Source organism: Somniosus microcephalus, chromosome 6 (genome assembly GCF_052327205.1).
Source record: "Somniosus microcephalus isolate GS21.2 chromosome 6, FLI_Smic_1.0, whole genome shotgun sequence".
NCBI classification, from domain to species: Eukaryota; Metazoa; Chordata; class Chondrichthyes; order Squaliformes; family Somniosidae; genus Somniosus; species Somniosus microcephalus.
The window spans coordinates 204,099,916-204,123,584 of NC_140992.1; the positions used below are offsets into that span (position 1 = coordinate 204,099,916).

A 23,669-nucleotide genomic window follows, 5' to 3' on the forward strand; every position below is an offset into this window, starting at 1 on the left:
GCTACCTTTGAGAGGAAACATAGGTCTGGGTTATATTCTCTCTGCCACCTTGACGAATGGAATGTACCTCAATCTTTTGCATCAAATAGGAGGAATTTATTCTCTAGTTTATTTTATTCTCCCGGCTTCTTTTCCCTACTGCAAACTGTTTTCTTAAACCCCTCTACCCTGTCTCCTCCACCCTCATCTCCAACAACAAATGCGAGGAGCTCATGGACTTCTTTGTCACTAAGATTGAGACCATCCGATCAGCTGCCTCTGCCACTTCCTTCCCTTCCCCATGCCCACTGGGCCAAACTTCCTCTAAGGTTCCCCCCTGCCCTAGCCCTGAGCTCGCATCTTTCTCCAGTTTCTCTCCAATCTCCCCTCATGCCCTCTCCGAGCTCATCTTGTCCATGAGACCCACTTCCTGCTCCCTCGACCCTATTCCCACTGAACTGCTGACAACCCAACTCTCCTCAGGTACTGCCCTGCTCTTCTTCAAATCTGCTGTCATCACTCCTCTCCTCAAAAAAACAACCCTTGACCCCTCCATCCTTGCAAACTGCTGCCCCATCTTGAACCTCCCTTTCCTTTCCAAAGTCCTTGAACATGTCATCGCCTCCCAAATCCGTGCCCATCTTTCCTGGAACGCCATGTTTGAATTCCTCCAATCAGGTTTCTGCCCTTGCCACAGTACCAAAATGACTCTTATCAAAGTCACAAATGACATCCTATGTGACTGTGAAAAAGATAAACTATCCCTTCTCGTCTTTCTTGACTTGTCTGCAGCCTTTGACACGGTTGACCACTCCATCCTCCTCCAACACCTCTCCACCGTCGTCCAGCTGGGTGGCACTGCACTCGCCTGGTTCCATTCTTATCTATCTAATCTTAGCCAGAGAATCACCTGCAATGACTCCTCTTTCCACTCCCGCATCATTACCTCTGGTGTCCCTCAAGGATCTATCCTTGGCCCCCTCCTATTCTCATCTACAAGTTGCCACTTGGCGACATCATCCGAAAACACAACATCAGATTCCACACCAGTACACTGACGACACCAAGCTCTACCTCACCACCACCCCTCTTGACCCCTCAACTGTCTCTAAATTGTCAAGACTGGATGAGCAGAAATTTCCATCAATTAAATATTGGGAAGACCGAAGCCATAGTCTTCGGACCCCACCACCAACTCTGTTCCCTAACCACCGACTCCATCCCTCTCCCTGGCAACTGTTTGAGGCTAAACCAGACTATTTGCAATTCAGTGTTATATTTGACCCTGAAATGAGCTTCTGACCACATATCCGCACCATCACTGAGACCGCCGATTTCCACCTCGTGAACATTGCCCATCTCCACCCCTGCCTCAGCTGATCTGCTGCTGAAACCCTCATCCATGCGTTTATTACCTCGAGATTTGACTATTCCAATGCACTTCTGGCCGGCCTACCACACTCTACCCTACGTAAACTTGGTCATCCAAAACTCAGCTGCCCGTGTCCTAACGTGCACCAAGGCCCGTTCACCCATCACCCCTGTGCTCACTGACCTACATTGGCTCCCAGTTAAGCAACGCCTCCATTTTAAAATTCTCATCCTTGTTTTCAAATCCCTCCATGGCCTCGCCCCTCCCTATCTCTGTAATCTCCTTCAGTCCCACAACACCCCGAGATATCTGTGCTCCTCTATTTCTGGCCTTTTGAGCATCCCTGATTTTAATCGCTCCACCATTGGTGGCCGTGCCTGCAGCTGCCAAAGCCCTAAGCTCTGGAATTCCCTCCCTAAACCTCTCCGTCTCTCTACCTCTCTTTCCTCCTTTAAGACACTCCTTAAAACCTACCTCTTTGACCCTCTCCTTATGCAGCTCAAATTGGTGTCAAATTTTGTTTTATAAAGCTCCTGTGAAGCACCTTGGGGCATTTTACTATGTTAAAAGCGCTATATAAATACAAGTTGTTGTTGTAAAATTGTATCTCCATTATAGTTGACGTCTACATAGCCCCACAGTGTGTGGTGGCTATTAAAGTCTCCGAGGTGGATGGATGGCTGTTGACTCAGAGGGAGCGGTGGGTCAGGCCACTGTACGAGTGGTGGTTTGTTGACATTGGAGATTGTTAGCTCTCCTACGCATATTGCTGTGGTGAAAACTCTGGCAATACTGGTACGGTTGAGTTCGGTGCAGCCTTCGATGCCTTGTTTGACATAGCACACCAGGCCGTATTTAGGATGGTTATTGTAAGCAATTAGGTCAAAACCTGTAATGCGCCCTCTTGTGTTGAACTGGTGGATGTATTCGATGTGTGTTTCTTCAAGAATCAGGGCATCAAAGCCGTGTTTCTTGAGTAACATTTCAAGATACTCGTATTTTGAGCAAGAGATGCCTTCGATGTTAAGTTGACATATTCGGATGGTTGGGCCTACATGTAGTTTTCTTTGGTCCTGAAGAGGACCTTTTGATTTGCTACTCTCACTGGGAGGTCGATTTAACAAGAAGTTCGGTGTCCTTTGAGACGACATTAGTTGTGATAACAGGGTGGGCCATGAGAAGACTGTCATAATCCACCACAGAATCCATAAACTAGGCTTGTAGTTCCTTGAATATAGAAGGTTAAGGGGGGATTTGATTGAAGTTTATAGGATTTTGAAAGGAATTGATAGGATAGAGAGAAACTTTTTCCGCTGATGGGGGGAGTCTAGGACAAGGGGACATAACCTTAAAATCAGAGCCAGGCCATTCAGGAGAGAAGTTAGGAAATTTGGGTATACAGGGCATAATTTCAAAGTTTACAGATGACACAAAATTCGGAAATGTACTAAACAGTGAGGAGGATGGTAACAGATTTCAGGAGGACATAGACAGATTGGTGAAATGGGCAGACACGTGGCAGATGAAATATAACGCAGAGAAGTGTGAAGTGATTCATTTTGCTGGAAGAATGAGGAGAGGCAATATAAACTAAATGGTACAATTTTAAAGGGGGTGCATGAACAAAGAGACCTGGGGGTGTACAGACACAAGTCTTTGAAGGTGGCAGGACAGGTTGAGAAGGTTGTTAAAAAGGCATACAGGATCCTTGGCTTTATAAATAGAGGCATAGAGAACAAAAGCAAGGAAGTTATGCTAAATCTTTATAAAACACTGGTTAGGCCCCAGCTGGAGTATTGTGTTCAATTCTAGGCACCACACTTTAGGAAAGAAATCAAGGTCTTGGAGGGTGCAGAGAATGATACCAGGGATGAAACTCCCTTAGAGCAGAGAAGGTTATGGAGAGATTTGATAGAGGTCTTCAAAATCATAATAGGTTTTGATAGAGCAAATAAGGAGAAACTGTTTCCAGTGGCAGAAGGGTCGGTAACTACAGGACACAGATTTAAGGGGATTGGCAAAAGAACCAGAGGCGACATGAGGCAACATTTTTTACACAGCGAGTTGTTATGATCTGGAATGCGTTGCCTGAAAGGGTGGTGGAGGCAGATTCAAGAATAACAATCAAAAGAGAATTGGATAAATACTTGAAAAGGAAAAATTTTGCAGGGCTATGGGGAAAGAGCAGAGAGTGGGACTAATTGAATATCTCTTTCAAAGAGCCGGCACAGGCACGATGGGCTGAATTGCCTCCTTCTGTGCTGTAAGATTCTATGATTCTATATGGCTTCTTCATGCAGTTCTGAAGAAAGGTCATCGACCTGAAACGTTAACTCTGTTTCTCTCTCCACAGATGCTGCCTGACCTGCTGAGTATTTCCAACATTTTCTGTTTATATAGCCAGTCCAATATGTGAGGGCTTGTACTGAGGGAGATGTCTCCAGGCACCTTTGGAGCTGTTTGATTCAGGGTGGTTAAAGGCCAGTCTAGGAGCCAGCAGAGGCGCAGAGTTCAGTTCAGGAGCCAGAAAAGTAGTAGGGTTTGAACCAGGTGCTGTCAGAAAAATTGTTTATGGAGCAGGAGCCAAAGGAATTTGATCAGCATTTTCTGTTTTTATTTCAGATTTCCAGCACCTGCAGTATTTTGCTTTTGTAAGGAGTTATCAGGACAGTTTGGTCAAAGAGGCAGGTTTTAAAGAGGAGAGAGAGGTAGAGAGGTGGGAGTGAATTCCAGAGCTTAGGGCCTAGACAGCTGAAGGCACGGACGTTAAGGGAGGAACGCAAGAGGCTAGAATTGGAGGGGCTCAGAGAACTCGGAGGGTTGTAGGGCTGGAGGAGGTTACAGAGATAGCGAGTGGCAAGGCCATGGAGGGATTTGAAAACAAGGATGAGAATTAAAAAAGGGGTTTGTAGGGTCCTCTGTTGGGCCAGCTCACGAAAGGAAGAGGCACTCTTTCCTTGAATCTGGAATATATCAGCCACAAGGGACAGGAATCACTCATAAACTCCTGTCTCAACATCTTGAGATAGTAGGTGACGGGGTGTGTCTCGGGTTCAGGGTATCCAAATCCTGTTTGATGCGGTGCAGTCTGACTTCAAAGAACTACATAGTAACTACATAGTAACTACATAGCAATTCCATGTTTGAATCCCTTCAATCAGGTTTCCGCCCTTGCCACAGTACCGAAACGGCTCTCATCAAAGTCACAAATGACATCCTTTGTGACTGTAACAAAGGTAAACTGTCCCTCCTCACCTTTCTTGACTTGTCTGCAGCCTTTGACACAGTTGACCACTGCATCCTTCTCCAACGCCTCTCCACCGTAATCCAGCTGGGTGGGACTGCACTCGTTTGGTTCCATTCTAATCTATCTAACCGTAACCAGGGAATCACCTGCAAACAGCTTCTCTTCCCGCTCCCACATCATTACCTCTGGTGTCCCCCAAGGATCTATCCTTGGCCCCCTCCTATTTCTCATCTACATATTGCCCCTTGGCGACATCATCCAAAAACACAGTGTCAGTTTCCACATGTACGCTGACGACACCCAGCTCTACCTCACTACCTCTTCTCTCGACCCCTCCACGGTGTCTAAATTGTCAGACTGCTTGTCCGACATCCAGTTCTGGATGAGCAAAAATTTTCCCCAATTAAATATTGGGAAGACCGAAGCCATTGTTTTCGGTCCCCGCCACAAACTCCGTTCCCTAGCCACTGACTCCATCCCTCTCCCTAACATCTGTCTGAGGTTGAACCACACTGTTCGCAATCTTGCTGTCATATTTGACCCTGAAATGAGCTTCCAACCACATATTCGCAGCATAACAAAAACCGCCTACTTCCACCTCCGTAAGATCGCCCGTCTCCGTCATTGCCTTACCTCATCCGCTGCTGAAACCCTCATCCATGCCTTTGTTACCTCTAGACTTGACTATTCCAACGCACTCCTGGTTGGCCTCCCACATTCCACCCTTCGTAAACTTGAGGTCATTCAAACCTCGGCTACCCGTGTCCTAACTCGCACCAAGTCCCGTTCACCCATCTCCCCTGTGCTCGCTGACCTACATTAGCTCCCGGTTAAGCAACGCCTCGATTTCAAAATTCTCATCCTTGTTTTCAAATCCCTCCATGGCCTCGCCCCTCCATATCTCTGTAATCTCCTCCAGCCCCACAACCCTCCCGAGATATCTGCGCTCCTCTAATTCTGGCCTCTTCAGCATCCCTGATTATAACTGCTCAACCTTTGGTGGCCATGCCTTCTGTTGCCTGGGCCCTAAGCTCTGAAATTCCCTGCCTAAACCTCTCCGCCTCGCTACCTCTCTTTCCTTCTTTAAGACGCTCCTTAAAACCTACCTCTTTGACCAAGCTTTTGGTCACCTGCCCTAATTTATCCTTATGTGGCTTGGTGTCCAATTTTTTGACTTAAAATACTCCTGTGCAGCGTCTTGGGATGTTTTACTATGTTAAAGGCGCTATATAAATACACGCTGTTGTTGTAAGACCCCCTCGACCATAAACTAAATTGGCAGTGTTCAAGACGTAGAACCTGGGCCACGAGCACCTGTTACCCAGCCCATGGTTCCTTTCATCTTTATGCATTAGTATGCTAGGCTAGTAACACTGTGAGCTTGCTAATCTTTGCCCAGGTTTTGTTAACTCTTTTTATATTGGATAACCTGGAATTTATAACAGTCTGTTCCAACGGGTGTATGAGTTCCGTGCTACTGGCTCAGCTGAGCCCTGCAGCAAAATCCTGTCTGTGATTGTAGTAATTTAAGGTAGTAATCTCAGGATTGCTGCCAGTGCCACGTGCTAGTCAGAGTAGAAATAGAAGGATATTTCAGATGAATACATGGCTAGAGGAATGGTGCAAGGGGGAGGGATTCAAATTCCTGGGACATTGGAACCGGTTCTGGGGGAGGTGGGACCAGTTCAAACCGGACGGTTTGCACCTAGGCAGGGCCAGGACCGATGTCCTAGGGGGAGAGTTTGCTAGTGCTCTGGGGGAGGGTTTAAACTAAAATGGCAGGGGGTTGGGAACCTGAGCAGGGAGACAGAGGAAAGGGAAACAAGGATAAAAGCAAAAGATAGGAAGGAGAAAAACAAAAGTGGCAGTCAGAGAAATCAACAGTTTAAATCAAACATGGCCACAGTAAATAATAATTCTAATAGGTCTAAGAGCATTAAAAAAACAAGCCTGAAGGCTTTGTGTCTTAATGCAAGGAGCATTCGTAAAGGTGGATGAATTAGCTGCGCAAATAGAGGTAAATGAATACGATTTGATTGGGATTACGGAAACATGGTTCCAGGGTGGCCAAGGCTGGGAACTCAACATCCAGGGGTATTCAATATTCAGGAAAGATAGGCAAAAAGGAAAGGGAGGTGGGGTAGCATTGCTGGTTAAAGAAGGGATTAACACAATAATTGTAAGGAAGGATATTAGCTCTGATGATGTGGAATCTGTATGGGTAGAACTGAGAAATACCAAGGGGCAGAAAATGTTAGTGGGAGTGGTATATAGACCTCCAAACAGTAATGCGGAGGTTGGGGATGGCATTAAAAGGGAAATTAGAGAAGTGTGCAATAAGGGCACAGCAGTCATCATGGGTGACTTTAATCTACATATAGATTGGGCTAACCAAATTAGTAACAATACTGTGGAGGAGGAATTCCTGGAGTGTTTACGGGATGGTTTCCTGGACCAATATGTTGAGGAACCAACCAGAGATCAGGCCATCTTAGACTGGGTATTATGTAATGAGAAAGGATTAATTAGCAATCTTGTTGTATGAGGCCCCTTGATCATAATATGATAGAATTCTTCATTAAGATGGAGAATGAAGTAGTTGACTCAGAGACTAGGGTCCTGAATTTAAATAAAGGAAACTACGATGGTACAGTATGAGGCGCGAGTTGGGTAGGATTGATTGGGGAATGTCACTCAAAGGGTTGACGGTGGATAGGCAATGGCAAACATTCAAAGACCGCATGGATGAACTACAGAATTTGTTCATCCCAGTTTAGCATAAAAATAAAACAAAAAAGGTGACTCAACCGTGGCTAACAAGGGAAATTAGGGATAGCATAAGATCCAAGGAGAGGACATATAAATTGGCCAGAAAAAGCAGTAAACCTGAGGATTGGGAGCAGTTTAGGATTCAACAAAGGAGGAAAAAGGGATTAATTAAGAAGGGGAAAATAGAATACGAGAGTGAGCTTGCAGGGAACATAAAAACTGACTGTAAAAGCTTTTATAGATATGTGAAAAGAAAAAGATTGGTGAAGTCAAGCGTAGGTCCCTTGCAGTCAGAATCAGGGGAATTTATAATGGGGAACAAAGACATGGCAGTCCAATTAAATACATACTTTGGTTCTGTCTTCACAAAGGAGGACACAAATAAACTCCCAGAGATGTCGGGGAACATAGGGTCTAATGAGAGGGAGGAACTGAATGAAATCAGTATTTATAGGGAAATGGTGTTAGGGAAATTGACGGGATTGAAGGCCAATAAATCCCCAGGGCCTGATAATCTACATCCTAGGGTACTTAAGGAAGTGGCCCTAGAAATAGTAGATGCATTGCTGATCATCTTCCAACATTCAATGGAATCTGAAACAGTACCCATGGATTGAAGGGTAGCTAATGTTACCCCACTATTCAAAAAAGGTGGTAGAGAGAAAACGGGGAATTTCAGACCGGTAAGCCTGACATTGGTAGTGGGGAAAATGCTAGAGTCCATTATAAAAGATGTAATAGCAGAGCACTTGGAAAACAGTGACAGGATCGGACAAAGTCAACATGGATTTACAAAAGGTAAATCGTGCTTGACTAACCTACTGGAGGTTTTTGAGGATGTAACTGGTAAAATAGATACGGGAGAACCAGTGGATGTGGTGTATTTGGACTTTCAGAAGGCTTTCGATAAGGTCCCGCATAAGGGATTAGCGTGTAAAGTTAAGCCACATGGGATTGGGGGCAAGGTATTGACTTGGATAGAGAACTGGTTGGCAGACAGAAAGCAAAGAGTTGGAATAAACGGGTCTTTTTCCGAGTGGCAGGCAGTGACTAGTGGGGTACCGCAGGGATCGGTCCTTGGACCCCAGCTATTCACAATATATATTAATGATCGAGACAAGGGAACTAGATGTAATATCTCCAAGTTTGCAGACGACACAAAGCTGTGCAAATAATAGGGTAATAATAGTGGGGGATTTCAACTTCCCCAATATTAACTGGGATAGTCAGAGTGTGAAAGGCTTAGAGGGTGCAGAATTCTTAAAGTGCATCCAGGAGAGCTTTTTGAGCCAGCATGTAGAAAGTCCTACAAGAGCGGGGGTGGTACTGGACCTAATTCTAGGGAATGTGGCCGGGCAAGTGGTAGAAGTGTTAGTAGGTGAGCACTTTGGTGACAGTGACCATAATTCGGTGAGATTTAAGGTAGTCATGGAAAAGGACAGAGATGGACCGGAAATAAAGGTTCTAAATTGGGGGAAGGCCGATTTTAATATGATAAGGCAGGATCTGGCCAAAGTGGACTGGGATCAGCCGGGCGGCGCGGACACGATGGGCCGAAGGGCCTCTTTCTGTGCTGTAAAGCTCTATGACTCTATGACTTGTAGGAAAATCCACATCGGAGCAATGGGAGTCTTTCAGAAAGGAAATTGAGAGAGTACAATGGCAACATGTTCCCGTAAAGGTCAAGGGTGGGACCAACAAGCCCAGGGAACCTTGGATGTCAAGGGATATACGAGAATGGATTAGGAAAAAAAGGGGGGCTTTTGGCAGATACAAAGGACTAAAGACAGAGGAAGCCCTAGAGGAGTATAAAAAGTGCAGGGGGATACTTAAAAAAGAAATTAGGAGAGCGAGGAGGGGCCATGAAATAACACTGGCGAGCAAAATAAAGGAAAATCCGAAGGTGTTTTATAAGTATATTAAGGGCAAGAGGATAACTAGGGAAAGAGTAGGGCCCATTAGGGACCAAAGTGGCAATCTGTGTGTGGAGCCAGAAGATGTAGGTGGGGTTTTAAATGATTTTTTTGCATCTGTGTTCACTATGGAGAAGGACGATTGTTCTGCCTTATAATTGCAGGAGTTTCGTTTTGTTGCCGCCAGTAGGTGGCAGTAAATGGAAATGGCCAGTTGGGTCACTCAACAGGAAGTAGTATAGTGATAGCAAACAAAGAGGTCACATCAGCATGGAGCGTGCTGCAAGTTAATCCGCTGTAATCTTACATTGTTACGCCTTCGAAAGCATTGCCTGTGAGTTGAATGGTTTCATTACATATTCATGTTTAGATGTTAGTTATATCTCATGTATGTAACAAGGTGCATTTCTTTCTTTTTTCTTTCTCAGTTTTACTCCAACCCAATGCAACTGATTTGTATTGTTTCATTGACCTCATGCAAGTGTGGCATTATTAAACACCGGAGCTTGGACGCTACATCCTGACTCCCATGTCATTATTGAAAGGAGTTTGGCTGGCTGTCTAACTGCGTACAGACACATACACGTAGGGAGGACAGTACAGTAAAAAGGCAAGTCATCAGCTGGCGCAACAAGCAACATTTGCAGTGCAGCACGGTGCAATCATGGACGGCAAGAGCTTCCAAGATGAGCAGAGATCTGTGACCAGCTCAAGAAGTGCACACTCACCTAGATCATCAACAGCCAGTGTAGCAGCAGCTAGAGCCTGAGCTAAAGCTAAAGCGGCACAGGCTCGCGTGACCTTTGCTAAACAGGAACTGGCTGTGAAGAAAGAGAAGGTCCGACTACAAGCAGAGGCTGCTACATTGGAGAAAGAGAAGGTCCGACTACAAGCAGAGGCTGCTACATTGGATGCCATGCTGGAGGCACTACACATTGAGAAAGAAGCAGCTGACGCTACTGCTGAGGCGGAGATATGGGAAGCGGCACTAGAAGCAGAGGTGGGAGAGCACCACAGCATTGCTCGTCCTGCATCACCTCAAAGCACTGAGAGGCGGACAAGCGACTATGTCCAGGAGCAGGCTAGGATACGCACAGTCATCTCCTCCTTCCCAAACTTTGAACCATTGCACGAGAACACGGAATCGCCATCACCAGCCCAACATGAGGTCACTCAGGTGGATCATTCACGCTACACTGATGACGACCCCTTCCTTGTTATTGATGACTGGTCACACGAAGGAGAGTTTGCAGCGCTCCCGAAGAAACCTGTGCCTCAATCCGCTGCTCCCAACCACTTGGAAGGTACTTATGCCAAAATTCCACACATCAAAAAAGAACCCTTTTCAAAGGTTAGAACAGGTCACCCGGCATGACAGTCTCCCATCCAATCGCAGCCCTTCCGATGCGATCATACTCTGGCAACCCATGCACAGACTCCTAATATGACAGGCATTGCCCAATATTTGGCACGTAGAGAACTTGTAATCACAAGTCTCGCAAAATTTGACAACAAGCCAGAGAGTTTTAGAGCATGGCAGTCATCCTTCCTTAATGCCACTGGCGGCTTGAGCCTGAGTGCTAGTGAGGAGTTGGATTTATTGTCATCATGGCTGGGCAAAGAATCGTCAGAACATGCCTGTAGGATCCGGTTTGTGTACACAAATGACCCAAGCACAGCCCTTAGAATGGTCTGGGCAAGACTCAGGGAGTGTTACTGTGCTCCTGAGGTGATAGAGAAAGCCCTCTTCAGTAAGCTGGAAAACTTTCCTAAAATAGGTAACAGAGACTACCTTAAGCTTAGAGAACTTGGAGACCTTTTAATGGAGTTACTGGCAGCCAAAACAGACGGATACTTACCTGGGCTCTCCTATTTAGATACTGCTCGCGGCATCAACCCAATAGTGGAGAAGTTGCCCCACCCTCTCCAAGAAAAATGGATCAACGTAGGCTCAAAATTCAAAGAAGACAACCACATGTGGTTTCCCCCATTTTCCTTCTTTGTGAACTTTATCTGCAGAGAGGCCAGAATTAGAAATTATCCAAGCTTTGCCCTGTCCAGCTACTGTAGTGGACCCTCAAAGTATGAGAAGCTCATGTCAAAGTACGTAGGCACAAGAATGCCTATATCTGTGCATAAGACGGATGTCACTGCAAAGACCGACATCAGCATAGATGCAACAAAGAATGAAGACGATCCTGGAAAACACTGCCCCATCCATCATAAGCCTCATCCACTCGCAAAATGTAGAGGCTTCAGAAACAAGACCATAGATGAACGCAGAGCCTACCTCAAAGATAATGGGATATGCTTTAGCTGTTGCGCCTCCGTTTCCCACACTGCAAGAGACTGTAGGATAGCGTTGAGATGCAGGGAGTGTGAGAGTGACCGCCACAGCACAGCTATGCACCCAGGTCCTACCCCCACAACGGAAAAGCCGACCATCAAAGACTCTGAGCCTGGAGACGAGAGAAAGGGAACCCTTACCACTGCACCAACGGTGAGCTCCATATGCACTGAGGTGTGTGGCCAAGGCCTCACAGGACGATCGTGTTCCAAAATATGCCTTGTAAGAGTCTACCCACAAGGACAGCGCCACCGCTCAGTTAACATGTATGCAATACTCGATGACCAAAGTAACCGGTCACTCGCACAGTCAGACTTTTTTGACATATTTGGCGTCGAGAGTAGCCCAGTCCCTTACTCACTGAGAACCTGTGCCGGACTCTTGGAGATGGCAGGAAGGAAAGCAGATGGGTTCTGTGCCGAGGCAGTGAGTGAAGGGGTGAACATAGACTTACCGCCACTGATAGAGTGCAGTGAAATCCCGAACAACCGATCGGAGATACCAATGCCTGAGACAGCACTTCACCATGCCCACCTAAAGCCCATAGCATCACGCATCCCAGCATTGGATCCAAAGGCCCAGATTCTCCTCCTGCTCGGGAGAGATGTGGTGAGTTAACGGACCACACGATGCCCCCTTTGCCCAAAGACTCGACTTAGGCTGGGTGCTCGTGGGAGAAGTGTGCCTAGGCCAAGCTCACAAGCCCAACGTAAGCACCTTTAAGACCAACGTGCTAGAAAGCGGACGACCCTCTTTCCTCACTCCCTGCCCAAGTCACATCCACCTGAAAGAGAGAGCGAGCTACGGTGGGGAGCAACAAGGTGATTCCTCTCACATAGCATGGGGGTGCTCAGCTGACACCAGAGCTGTCGACAAACTGGGGCACACCGTGTTTGAAAAGACAAAAGATGACAACAAAGGTACTCTCTCCTTCGAAGACGAAGCTTTCATGAATATTATGGAGAAAGAATTTCACAAAGATGAGGCGAACAGCTGGGTTGCGCCTCTCCCCTTCAAGGTACCCCGGCTTCTTCTGCCTAACAATCGCGATCAGGCACTGTCACGCCTCGCATCACTGCAGCGCACATTAGATAGCTCGAAATGAAGGAACAGTTCATTGCCTTCATGGAAAAGGTTTTCGAGAGTAACCATGCTGAATTAGCACCTCCACTCAAAGAAGGAGAAGAGTGCTGGTATATCCTGATTTTTGGAGTTTATCACCCCCAGAAACCTAGTCAAATAAGAGTAGTTTTGGACTTCAGCACTCAGCACTGTGGCATCTCACTCAACAACACTCTGCTCACGGGTCCAGACCTAAACAACACCCTCCTTGGCGTGCTAATTCGCTTTAGGAAAGAGCTCGTAGCAGTAACCGCAGACATCCAACAGATGTTCTATTGCTTTGTGGTGAGAGAGGACCATAGGAACTATCTGAGGTTCTTCTGGTATTGCGACAACAACATGTCAAAGGACATCACTGAATACAGGATGCGGGTCCGCGTTTTTGGTAACAGCCCCTCCCCTGCAGTCTCCATCTATGGGCTCAGAAGTGCAGCCAAAGAGGGAGAACACGAGCATGGAAAAGACACAAGACAGTTTGTGGAGAGACATTTTTATGTTGATGACGGCCTCATAGAAGCAGAAGCCATCAACCTGCTGAAGCGAACTCAAGCTTCATTAGCACAGTCCAACCTAAGGCTGCACAAAATTGCCTCAAACAGTGTAGCAGTGATGAAGGCCTTTCCAGCTGAGGATCTCGCCAAGGGCATTAAAGACTTAGACCTCAGCGATGAAACCATGCTAGCCCAGCTAAGCCTTGGTTTACGTTGGGAAATTGAATCTGACACCTTCACCTTTGCAGTGTCTGTAGGTGACAAGCCATTTACACGCCGTGGAGTGCTGTCAACGGTCAACTCGCTCTTTGACCCTCTCGGCATGGCGGCGCCCGTGACTATTCAGGGAAGAGCCCTACTACGAGAACTCTGCACAGACACGGGCGACTGGGACTCTCCACTCCCCGAAGGCAGGTTAACAGAATGGGAGACATGGAGAAATTCTCTCATAAATCTAAAAAATCTTCATATCCCACACACCTACTCACCAGACACACTCTCCAAATCCAAACGCACCGAGTTGTGTGCATTCTCAGATGCGTCTGAGAAAGCTATTGGCGCGGTAGCCTACCTGAGATCCCTGGATGATGAGGGCCAAAGCAACGTGGGATTTGTCCTGGGAAAGGCGAAGTTGACACCCCGGCCAGAGCCCACCATACCACGCCTGGAGTTATGCGCTGCAGTATTAGCGGTGGAGATGGCGGATCTCATCCTGGATGAGATAGATTTCAAGCTTGATGCAGTGAAATTCTACTGTGACAGCAAAGTTGTGCTCGGTTACATCTCCAATGAGTCAAAGAGGTTCTTCGTATATGTACACAACAGAGTTCAGCGAATAAGACAATCAACATGCCCCGACCAGTGGCACTATGTGCCCACAGAGCTGAATCCAGCTGACCTCGCCACCAGGTCAGTGCCTGCCTCCCAGCTCTCCAGTACAATGTGGTTTATCGGGCCAGCTTTCTTACACAAACCTGACCAAGCTGACCACACGGCACAAGAATCATTCAAGCTCGTCAGCCCAGAACTAGATGTGAAGGCCACTGTTCAAGGGACGGTCAAAAAGTTCTTCAGACCCATCTCAGAGGTCGTACTCCTCTTACCTAAGGAGGACTGAGTGTTATTGATTCCACAGTTCTGTATGTTTTATAAGTAGTGGCATCTAATAGACACCAGGCGGGGAGTGTTCTGCCTTATAATTGTAAGGAGTTTCGTTTTGTTGCCGCCAGTAGGTGGCAGTAAATGGAAATGACCAGTAGGGTCACTCAACAGGAAGTAGTATAGTGATAACAAACAAAGAGGTCACATCAGCATGGAGCGTGCTGCAAGTTAATCCGCTGTAATCTTACATTGTTACGCCTTCGAAAGCATTGCCTGTGAGTTGAATGGTTTCATTACATATTCATGTTTAGATGTTAGTTATATCTCATGTATGTAACAAGGTGCATTTCTTTCTTTTTTCTTTCTCAGTTTTACTCCAACCCAATGCAACTGATTCGTATTGTTTCATTGACCTCATGCAAGTGTGGCATTATTAAACACCAGAGCTTGGACGCTACATCCTGACTCCCATGTCGTTATTGAAAGGAGTTTGGCTGGCTGTCTAACTGCGTACAGACACATACATGTAGGGAGGACAGTATAACGATGTAGACATAGAAATCGGGCAGGGGACTGTGATATACTTGAACATATTAGCATCGAGAGGGAGGAGGTACTTGCGGTTTTAGGAGGCTTAAAAGTGGATAAATCCCCAGGCCCGGACGAGATGTATCCCAGGCTGCTGTGTGAGGCAAAGGAGGAGATTGCAGGGGCTCTGACACAAATTTTCAAAACCTCTCTGGCCACAGGGGATGTGCCAGAGGACTGGAGAACAGCTAACATACCATTATTCAAGAAGGGTAGTAGGGATAAACCAGGGAATTACAGGCCAGTGAGCCTAACATTAGTGGTAGGGAAATTATTGGAAAAAATTCTGAGGGCCAGAATTAGTCTCCACTTGGAGAGGCAAGGATTAATCAGGGATAGTCAGCATGGCTTTGTCAAGGGAAGATCATGTCTGACCAATTTGATTGAATTTTTCGAGGGGGTGACTAGGTGTGTGGATGAGGGTAGTGCAGTGGATGTGGTATACATGGATTTCAGTAAGGCTTTCGATAAAGTCCCGCACAGGAGACTGGCCAAGAAGGTAAGAGCCCATGGGATCCAGGGTGCCTTGGCACATTGGATCCAAAACTGGCTTAGTGGCAGAAGGCAGAGGGTGATGGTCGAAGGTTGTTTTTGTGACTGGAAGCCTGTGGCCAGTGGGGTACTGCAGGGATCGGTGCTGGGTCCCTTGCTGTTTGTGGTCTACATTAATGATTTGGATGTGAATGTAAAAGGTATGATCAGTAAGTTCGCAGATGACACGAAAATTGGTGGGGTGGTAAATAGCGAGGAGGGTAGCCTCAGTCTGCAGGGCGATATAGATGGGTTGGTCAGATGGGCGGAACAGTGGCAAATGGAATTTAACCCTGAAAAGTGTGAGGTGATGCATTTTGGAGGGACTAACAAGGCAAGGGAATACACAATGAATGGTAAGACCCTAGGAAAGACAAAGGATCAGAGGGACCTTGGCGTGCATGTACATAGATCCCTGAAGGCAGCAGAACAGGTGGATAAGGTGGTTAAAAAGGCATATGGGATACTTGCCTTCATTAGCCGAGGCATAGAATATAAGAGCAGGGAGGTTATGATGGAGCTGTACAAAACGCTGGTTAGGCCACAGCTGGAATACTGTGTGCAGTTCTGGTCGCCACACTGTAGGAAGGATGTGATTGCTTTGGAGAAGGTGCAGAGGAGATTCACCAGGATGTTACCTGGGCTGGAGCGCTTCAGCTATGAAGAAAGACTGGACAGGCTAGGGTTGTTTTCCTTGGAGCAGAGAAGGCTGAGGGGGGACCTGATTGAGGTGTACAAAATTATGAGGGGCATAGATAGGGTAGATAGAAAGGAACTTTTTCCCTTAGTAGAGGGGTCAATAACAAGGGGGCATAGATTCAAGGTAAGGGGCAGGAGGTTTAGAGGGGATTTGAGGAAGAACTTTTTCACCCAGAGGGTGGTTGGAATCTGGAACTCACTGCCTGAAAAGGTGGTAGAGGCAGGAACCCTCACAACATTCAAGAAGCATTTGGATGAGCACTTGAAATGCCATAGCATACAAGGCTACGGACCAAATGCTGGAAAATGGGATTAGATTAGACAGGGCTTGATGGCCGGCGCGGACGCGATGGGCCAAAGGGCCTCTTTCTGTGCTGTATAACTCTATGACTCTATGGGTGGGCGTGTGTGCTGTGAGGAGGATGCCGAGAAACTCCAGTATGATTTGGACAGGTTGGGTGATTGGGCAGAAGCATGGCAGATGCCATATAACGTGGATAAATGCGAGATTATCCACATTGGTGGCAAAAACAGGAAGGCAGATTATTATCTGAATCGCAATAGATTGGGAGAAGGGGAAGTGCAACGAGACCTGGGTGTCCTTGTGCACCAGTTGCTGAAGGTAAGCATGCAGGTGCAGCAGGCGGTTAAGAAGGCAAATGGTATGTTGGCCTTCGTAGCGAGAGGGTTTGAGTACAGGAACAAGGATGTCTTGCTACAGTTGTACAGGGCCTTGGTGAGACCACATCTTGAGTATTGTGTGCAGTTTTGGTCGCCTTATCTGAGGAAGGATGTTCTTGCCATGGAAGGAGTTCAGCGAAGATTCAGCAGGCTGATACCTGGGATGGCAGGAATGACGTATGAGGAGAGAATGGGTCGATTGGGCTTATACTCGCTGGAGTTTAGAAGAATGAGAGGGGATCTCATTGAAACTTATAAAATTCTGACAGGACTGGACAGACTAGATGCAGGAAGGATGTTCCCGATGGTCGGGGAGTCCAGAACCAGGGGTCACAGTTTAAGGATAAGGGGTAAGCCATTTAGGACAGAAATGAGGAGGAATTTCTTCACCCAGAGAGTGGTGAACCTGTGGAATTCTCTAGCACAGAAGGCAGTAGAGGCCAATTCATTAAATATATTCAAGAAGGAGTTGGATATATTTCTTAAGGTTAAAGGGATCAAGGGATATGGGGAGAAAGCAGGGGCAGGGTACTGAATTTGGATGATCAGCCATGATCGCATTGAATAGCGGAGCAGGCTCGAGGGGCCGAATGGCCTACTCCTGCTCCTATCTTCTATGTTTATGTTTCTATGAATGGGCCCTGCAACTTCATTAATGATGCAAACTGTGGTGTGAGTTTAATACTTTCAGAGGTATATTTCATATTCCTATAGGTTTCACTCAGAGTGGTGAGAAACCATGGGCATAAACCTAAATTCTACCATTCCAAGTTGCTCTATTTTTATACTTATTTCAAAAACATATACCTAGTTAGTTATATGAATAAACAGGATAAGAGGGGAAATTATTTTACGCAGCAAGTTGTTACACACTGAAATGCACTGTCTGAAAGAGTGATGGAAGTAGATTCAATAGTAACTTTAAAAAGAGAATTGAACATATACTTGAAACGGTAAAAATTATAGGGCTGTGCGGAAAGAGATGGGGAGTGGGACTAATTGGATAGCTCTTTCAAAGAGCTGGCACAGGTATGATGGGGTGAATGGCCTTCTTCTGTGGTGTATTCTATAGGAGCACTACTTAAAATATTAAAACACACATACAAATCATGGCATTAATTTGGAATGTTTCTCATTATTTGTCAAATATTATCGATCTATTCCCTATATATCTTAATGATTGTGGGTTTTTTTTAAACTATATTTGAGGAACATAAAAGGAAAAAGTAATGTCAGAAGTGGGATTCGAACCCACGCCTCCAGAGGAGACTGCGACCTGAACGCAGCGCCTTAGACCGCTCGGCCATCCTGACTTACGACGATAACGTTTTTTGAAATCAATTGAGAGAAAAACCAAACCGGAACTATTTCATAGCTTGATTTTCATAATTAATTGTACGGTCAAAACAATTAAAAAGCAACATAACCCACCATCCACCACTGATTCTCGTTTATTAAAAATATGCTGAATGTTATATTATCTGTTTGGAGTGCTTAAAAACCTTTTGAAAATAAGTAATTTCCTGAGCAATATTTCCACATTGTGTGCGTGTTTATTTTTTTTAATAATCATTTCTAACAGTGCAACGTATCTGTCATTGTAAATGACAGCTATTTAGCGAGTTCCCTCGTCAGCTTTCTATTATTTGCAGCGCTGTTAGAAAAGGTGTGGGGAGGTGATGGTTTATGGTTGAAGTTGTGCTTTCAGCTGAGTGGAGCAGGGCGACAGGCGCTCGCCACCCACACCGCGCTCTTGTGGTGTCGGAACTTTGGAACGCGGCAGCTCCGGTGCAACGTTCGAATGGAACTCTCCATTGTTGTGGCGGAGTGTGGCCCGGGGATGGAACCCCGGCGCGCGGCCCCGCGCTGCCCATGAAGCGCTTTGCGGCGTCCCGGGGCCGTGCAAGGTCATTCCTTTCTTAGAAAACGAGGAAGTAGCGGTCTGGTGAATTTGTCCTGTTAATATTCGTCAAACCACTCCCCCTCCCCCCACACCGACTTTTTGTGCAATCGGGCGGAAGACATTTCAAGAAACAAGAGACTGAAAAGGGGGCAATAAAAATGTTGGCATTCGGCAGGTTGTCCTGGGAGATCCGCGTGTCGCTGGGCGCTGCTGCCGTCTTTTTCTCCATGGTCATTTCCAGGAGTTTAAGAGACTACTTTGATGAACCGACTCTGTTAAAGCTGTTCCGGGTCCAGTTTCTGCTGTTTGTCAACACGCTCATGTCAATCGGCTCGCGCTACATCTGGAAGCGGATAGTGTCGAACCTGCAGACTTTATGCACCGTTTCCTGCAATGGCTCCAGGTGTTTCACTGGTTGGAAGATCATTATTGCCGTTTTTCTACTTCTGGCTCATTCAAGTTTCATTTCTCTGCTGGCTTTGGTGTCGGAAGAACCTCACATCTTTTCTTTGGTCTCCTACACTTGCTTAGGAATGTACATTTTCCTCATTTTCAGTCTTGTTGTTTTAGGGCTACTGGAAAAGGCCCAGAAGCTGGCTACATTCAGCAGGGCGGCGGCGGCGGCGTCCAATCACAATCGGAACGCGCTCAAAGTTGTCCTGGCCCTCCTGTTCACTGTTGTCTGCACTGTGGTGGGGCTCCTCAATGCACTGCAGCCTCCCCTGATCAAACGGGTGGAAATCCCAGTCCACAAGCTGCCACAGTCATTCCATAATTTGAAGATGGTTTTATTGGCTGATATTCACTTAGGGCCTACAGTAGGGAGGACCAAACTTGAAATGGTTGTGAAGATGGTGACTGATCTAAACCCAGGTAGGCTACATGATTGACTCAAGCCTGAAGCGAGCCAAAGGGGGCAAAGCCCCAGTTGTCAGTCATCCCCCCCCAGAATCCTAGTTACGGGATGCTGAATATGACATGGGATGCTACGTGCCCGCTTCCTTCACCATGTCCACTGGCAGTTTGCTGTTTTATATCCCTCTTGACCACTACCTGGCTGTGGGATGTTGATCTAGTTACAATTTAGGGGTGTACTCTACATGTAACCCTAGATGGAAAGTAGGCTATTCAATAGGGTTGGCGGGGGAATACCAGAAACCAAATAATTCCTGCCCCTACCTGTCATCCACACACCTGCATTTTCCTGATTTTTTTTGCCTTCCTCCATTGTTACGGTGCACTGCAGCCAATTGTAGTGCTCCTATGGTTGCCCTAGTTGAGATCAAGTAACTCAGCACAGATCAGGGATCAAACCTGTGACCATCCTGGCCTGTATGACTCAGTTCTACTCTGATTTAGAACAGAGGGCAAGAGAAACTTCTTGGCACAGAGACTTGTGATGCTGTGAAATTTACTTTTAAGGTTAGTTGTTGAGGCAGAAACCCATGTCAACATTCAATATCAAATTGGGTAGGTGAATGAAGGGATATAGGAACAGGGTGTGTAAATGTGATTAGGACTATTTTCTCGAGGGGAGGGGTAAATGCCGACACAGACTGGTTGGGCCGAATGGCCTGTTTCATTGTTGTACCTTCCATGTCTAACTGGGAAGTCGAGTAAAGTGAAAATAATGAAGGTGTTACCCAGTTCTCTGACACATTTTGCTGTAGAGTATTATTTAGATTGCGTCATTATCGATTTTACACTTGTGATAAAGCAAACATTATCTAAATAATTGCATGGTTTTCAGATATCATTGTGATTGTTGGTGACCTCACAGACTCTCAGGTAGTCAACCTCCGAACAGCCGTAGAGCCACTAAGACAGCTGACACCAAAATTGGGGACATACTTTGTTACAGGTAAAAGTTCTCTTTATTTAATAAGTGACAGCCATGTAACCACGCATATGTAAACTTGATAAAAGCGAATCCTTGTTAATGTACAAATTAAACATATGGATCATTATTTTCAATGCCATAGTACGTGAGATGAAAACTTGCAAAATCGGTTAGTCCTGGATGGCAGAACTTTCCCTGAACCTGCCAGCAGTCTAAGGGTTAAACATACTCAAATCCCTACTCACCAATCCGTGAGTAATTTGTAAAACATTTTTCCATACGGGTGTGTTGTAAATATATTAAAACTGGAAGCTTACGTTATGGATCCTTCAATTTAAATCATATACCTATAGTGCGAATGGCTAGTGTTAATTACTACTAAGAAAGATTACCAGTAAAAGGTGTTTGGCACTGGGAGGAAATTGTCACCCAGAAAAATAAAGTTAATGAAAACTCCACAGGCCTCTATGTTTCCACTGTTGGGGTAGTCATGGCTTTGCACTTTGCTGTTGGATTACTGCTTCTGTACACCAATTGCGGCCAATGTGTCAAGTAACCCTGAAGTCGTCATGCAAGCTTGCAAATGTAATTTGGGGCTCCGTCTAGTTAACATTGACCAGCATGGATTTGGACTTGCTTGCTACACTTGATGACCATCTAAACCAACCTACATTCATGCAGCTAGCCCCATGGGACCAGTGACCCTAAAAACATTTGTCTTCCACTTAGAATCTTTCCTGACTATTCCAAAATAAATAGAAGCTTATGGAATTAACATTCATAACAGCCTGTTGCTCGGAGTGTGTAATGTGCTCCTGAATGTCAGGCATGTTTCAGCTTTGAGTTTTCTTCAACCTGTTGGATAGTATGTAATATAACAAGTTAACAGCTTGACATGGGTAAATGAGTGTCATGGGTTAATTGGTATAATATATCTGTGTCAAAACAGACAGCTTGAGCAAGATAAGGGACGCATGCGGAGTTAAATGCAGCTGTGTAGATGTAAGGAAATAAAGCGCTCACAAGGACCAAAAAAGACTCTGCTTTTAATCTTACTATTTTACTAATAAATTCACAAAAAGCTTAAACTCCACATGGATACGTCATGTGAATATGAGTATTGAGATCAGGTGCCCAAGGATGATGCCTATTACTCAGTTTTTTTTAATTCACTAATCAGAAATGCAATTAGCCATATCTGGATTCCCAGTGAGCCACATGTGGCTAATGTATGAGACAACACTGCACTAGGTGGCTGTTCCGACATAGAACTCCGATTGCAGTAATTAACTGTTAGGCTGGATGTATGCTGCAAGCTTTGAAAACTCCTGGAGGAGGTGTCGCAGCTCAGGGCATTAGTACTGGTGGCAGAGTCTGAGTTTTACTGCCACTTTTGCAATGATGTCCACCCAAAGCCCCTTTGCATCTATGTAAGAATGGCACTATAGCTGCAACTTTAAACAATCCTATCAATTTCATAAATTGCCGTTCAACCCACTGGAGATCTCTTTACTGTGGGCTCCTATTATTAACGTATTGCTCACGAAGAGCTGGGAGATTAGTCCTGCATTTTGTCAAATTGACATAAAAGTTCCTTTAAGCTTCACTTTAAAAATAAAGGCCAGCACTTTATTATAAATCTACCTGGAAACACCAGAAGAACCTTACTGATTAAGCTGATGGAAATGCTTCATTTTACAATTGAAATCATTACTGGCCCTTTTCTGAGTCATTTATTCCTATAATTATATTTTCCTCTTCATTTGAAAAGTATTTAGTTGTTGAATGACATCACTAACTGACAGAGGTTATTATGCAATGACCTGAAACAGGCCACTAGACATTTAGTTCTTCCTCTCATTCATACTTCCCTTCATTTCTGGGTTTTTGGGAGGTAGTGAGACGATGCTCTGCCTCACAAATTAGCAGGGTTTGACATTTTGTTTGTATCCATATTTGCTGTGCATTTCTTGTTATACATATAAATCCCCACGGATTATTGTACGAATGGTTAAATACTAAACGAGGGAATCACTGTAACACTGGGTGTATACTAAACGAGGGAATCCCCGTACGTAACACTGGGTGTATACTAGACGAGTGAATCCCCGTAACACTGGTATATACTAAACGAGTGAATCCCCGTAACACTGGGTGTATACTAAACGAGTGAATCCCTGTAACACTGGTGTATACTAAACGAGTGAATCCCCGTAACACTGGGTGTATACTAAATGAGAGAATCCCTGTAACACTGGGTGTATACTAAACGAGTGAATCCCTGTAACACTGGTGTATACTAAACGAGTGAATCCCCGTAACACTGGGTGTATACTAAATGAGTGAATCCCCGTAACACTGGGTGTATACTAAATGAGAGAATCCCTGTAACACTGGGTGTATACTAAACGAAGGAATCCCCGTAACACTGGGTGTATACTAGACGAGGGAATCCCCGTAACACTGGGTGTATACTAAACGAGTGAATCCCTGTAACACTGGGTGTATACTAAACATGGGAATCCCCGTAACACTGGGTGTGTACTAAACAAGTGAATGCCCGTAACACTGGTGTATACTAAACAAATCAATCCCCGTAACACTGGGTGTATACTAGACGAGGGAATCCCCGTAACACTGGGTGTATACTAAACGAGTGAATCCCCGTAACACTGGGTGTGTACTAAACGAGTGAATGCCCATAACACTGGTGTATACTAAACGAGTGAATCCCCGTAACACTGGGTGTATACTAGACGAGGGAATCCCCTTAACACTCGGTGTATACTAGACGAGGGAATCCCCGTACGTAACACTGGGTGTATACTAGACGAGTGAATCCCCGTAACACTGGTATATACTAAACGAGTGAATCCCCGTAACACTGGGTGTATACTAAATGAGTGAATCCCTGTAACACTGGGTGTATACTAAACGAAGGAATCCCCGTAACACTGGGTGTATACTAGACGAGGGAATCCCCGTAACACTGGGTGTATACTAAACGAGTGAATCCCTGTAACACTGCGTGTATACTAAACGAGGGAATCCCCGTAACACTGGTGTATACTAGACGAGTGAATCCC

The 23,669-nt window shown here is 45.6% G+C and overlaps 1 protein-coding gene and 1 non-coding gene across 3 annotated transcripts in view; one reads left to right on the forward strand and one right to left on the reverse strand.

Moving 5' to 3' along the window:
- Positions 1-18,070: 18,070 nt before the first annotated feature.
- On the reverse strand, positions 18,071-18,153 carry trnal-cag (transfer RNA leucine (anticodon CAG)). The gene has a single exon. It is a non-coding gene; the product is annotated as a tRNA-Leu (tRNA).
- Positions 18,154-18,383: 230 nt separating this feature from the next.
- Positions 18,384-23,669, forward strand: part of tmppe (transmembrane protein with metallophosphoesterase domain) — a 40,175-nt gene continuing 34,889 nt past the window's right edge. Inside the window, exons 1-2 of one of the 2 annotated variants that reach the window (XR_015078800.1) lie at positions 18,384-19,616; positions 20,494-20,604. Coding sequence is in view for 1 of the 2 variants with exons in the window: in XM_085991264.1 (XP_085847390.1) it covers positions 18,902-19,616; positions 20,494-20,604 (826 nt within the window). In the remaining variant the exon portion in view is untranslated. The remainder of the gene's footprint in view (positions 19,617-20,493; positions 20,605-23,669) is intronic. The other variant, XM_085991264.1, reaches the window with a different exon arrangement.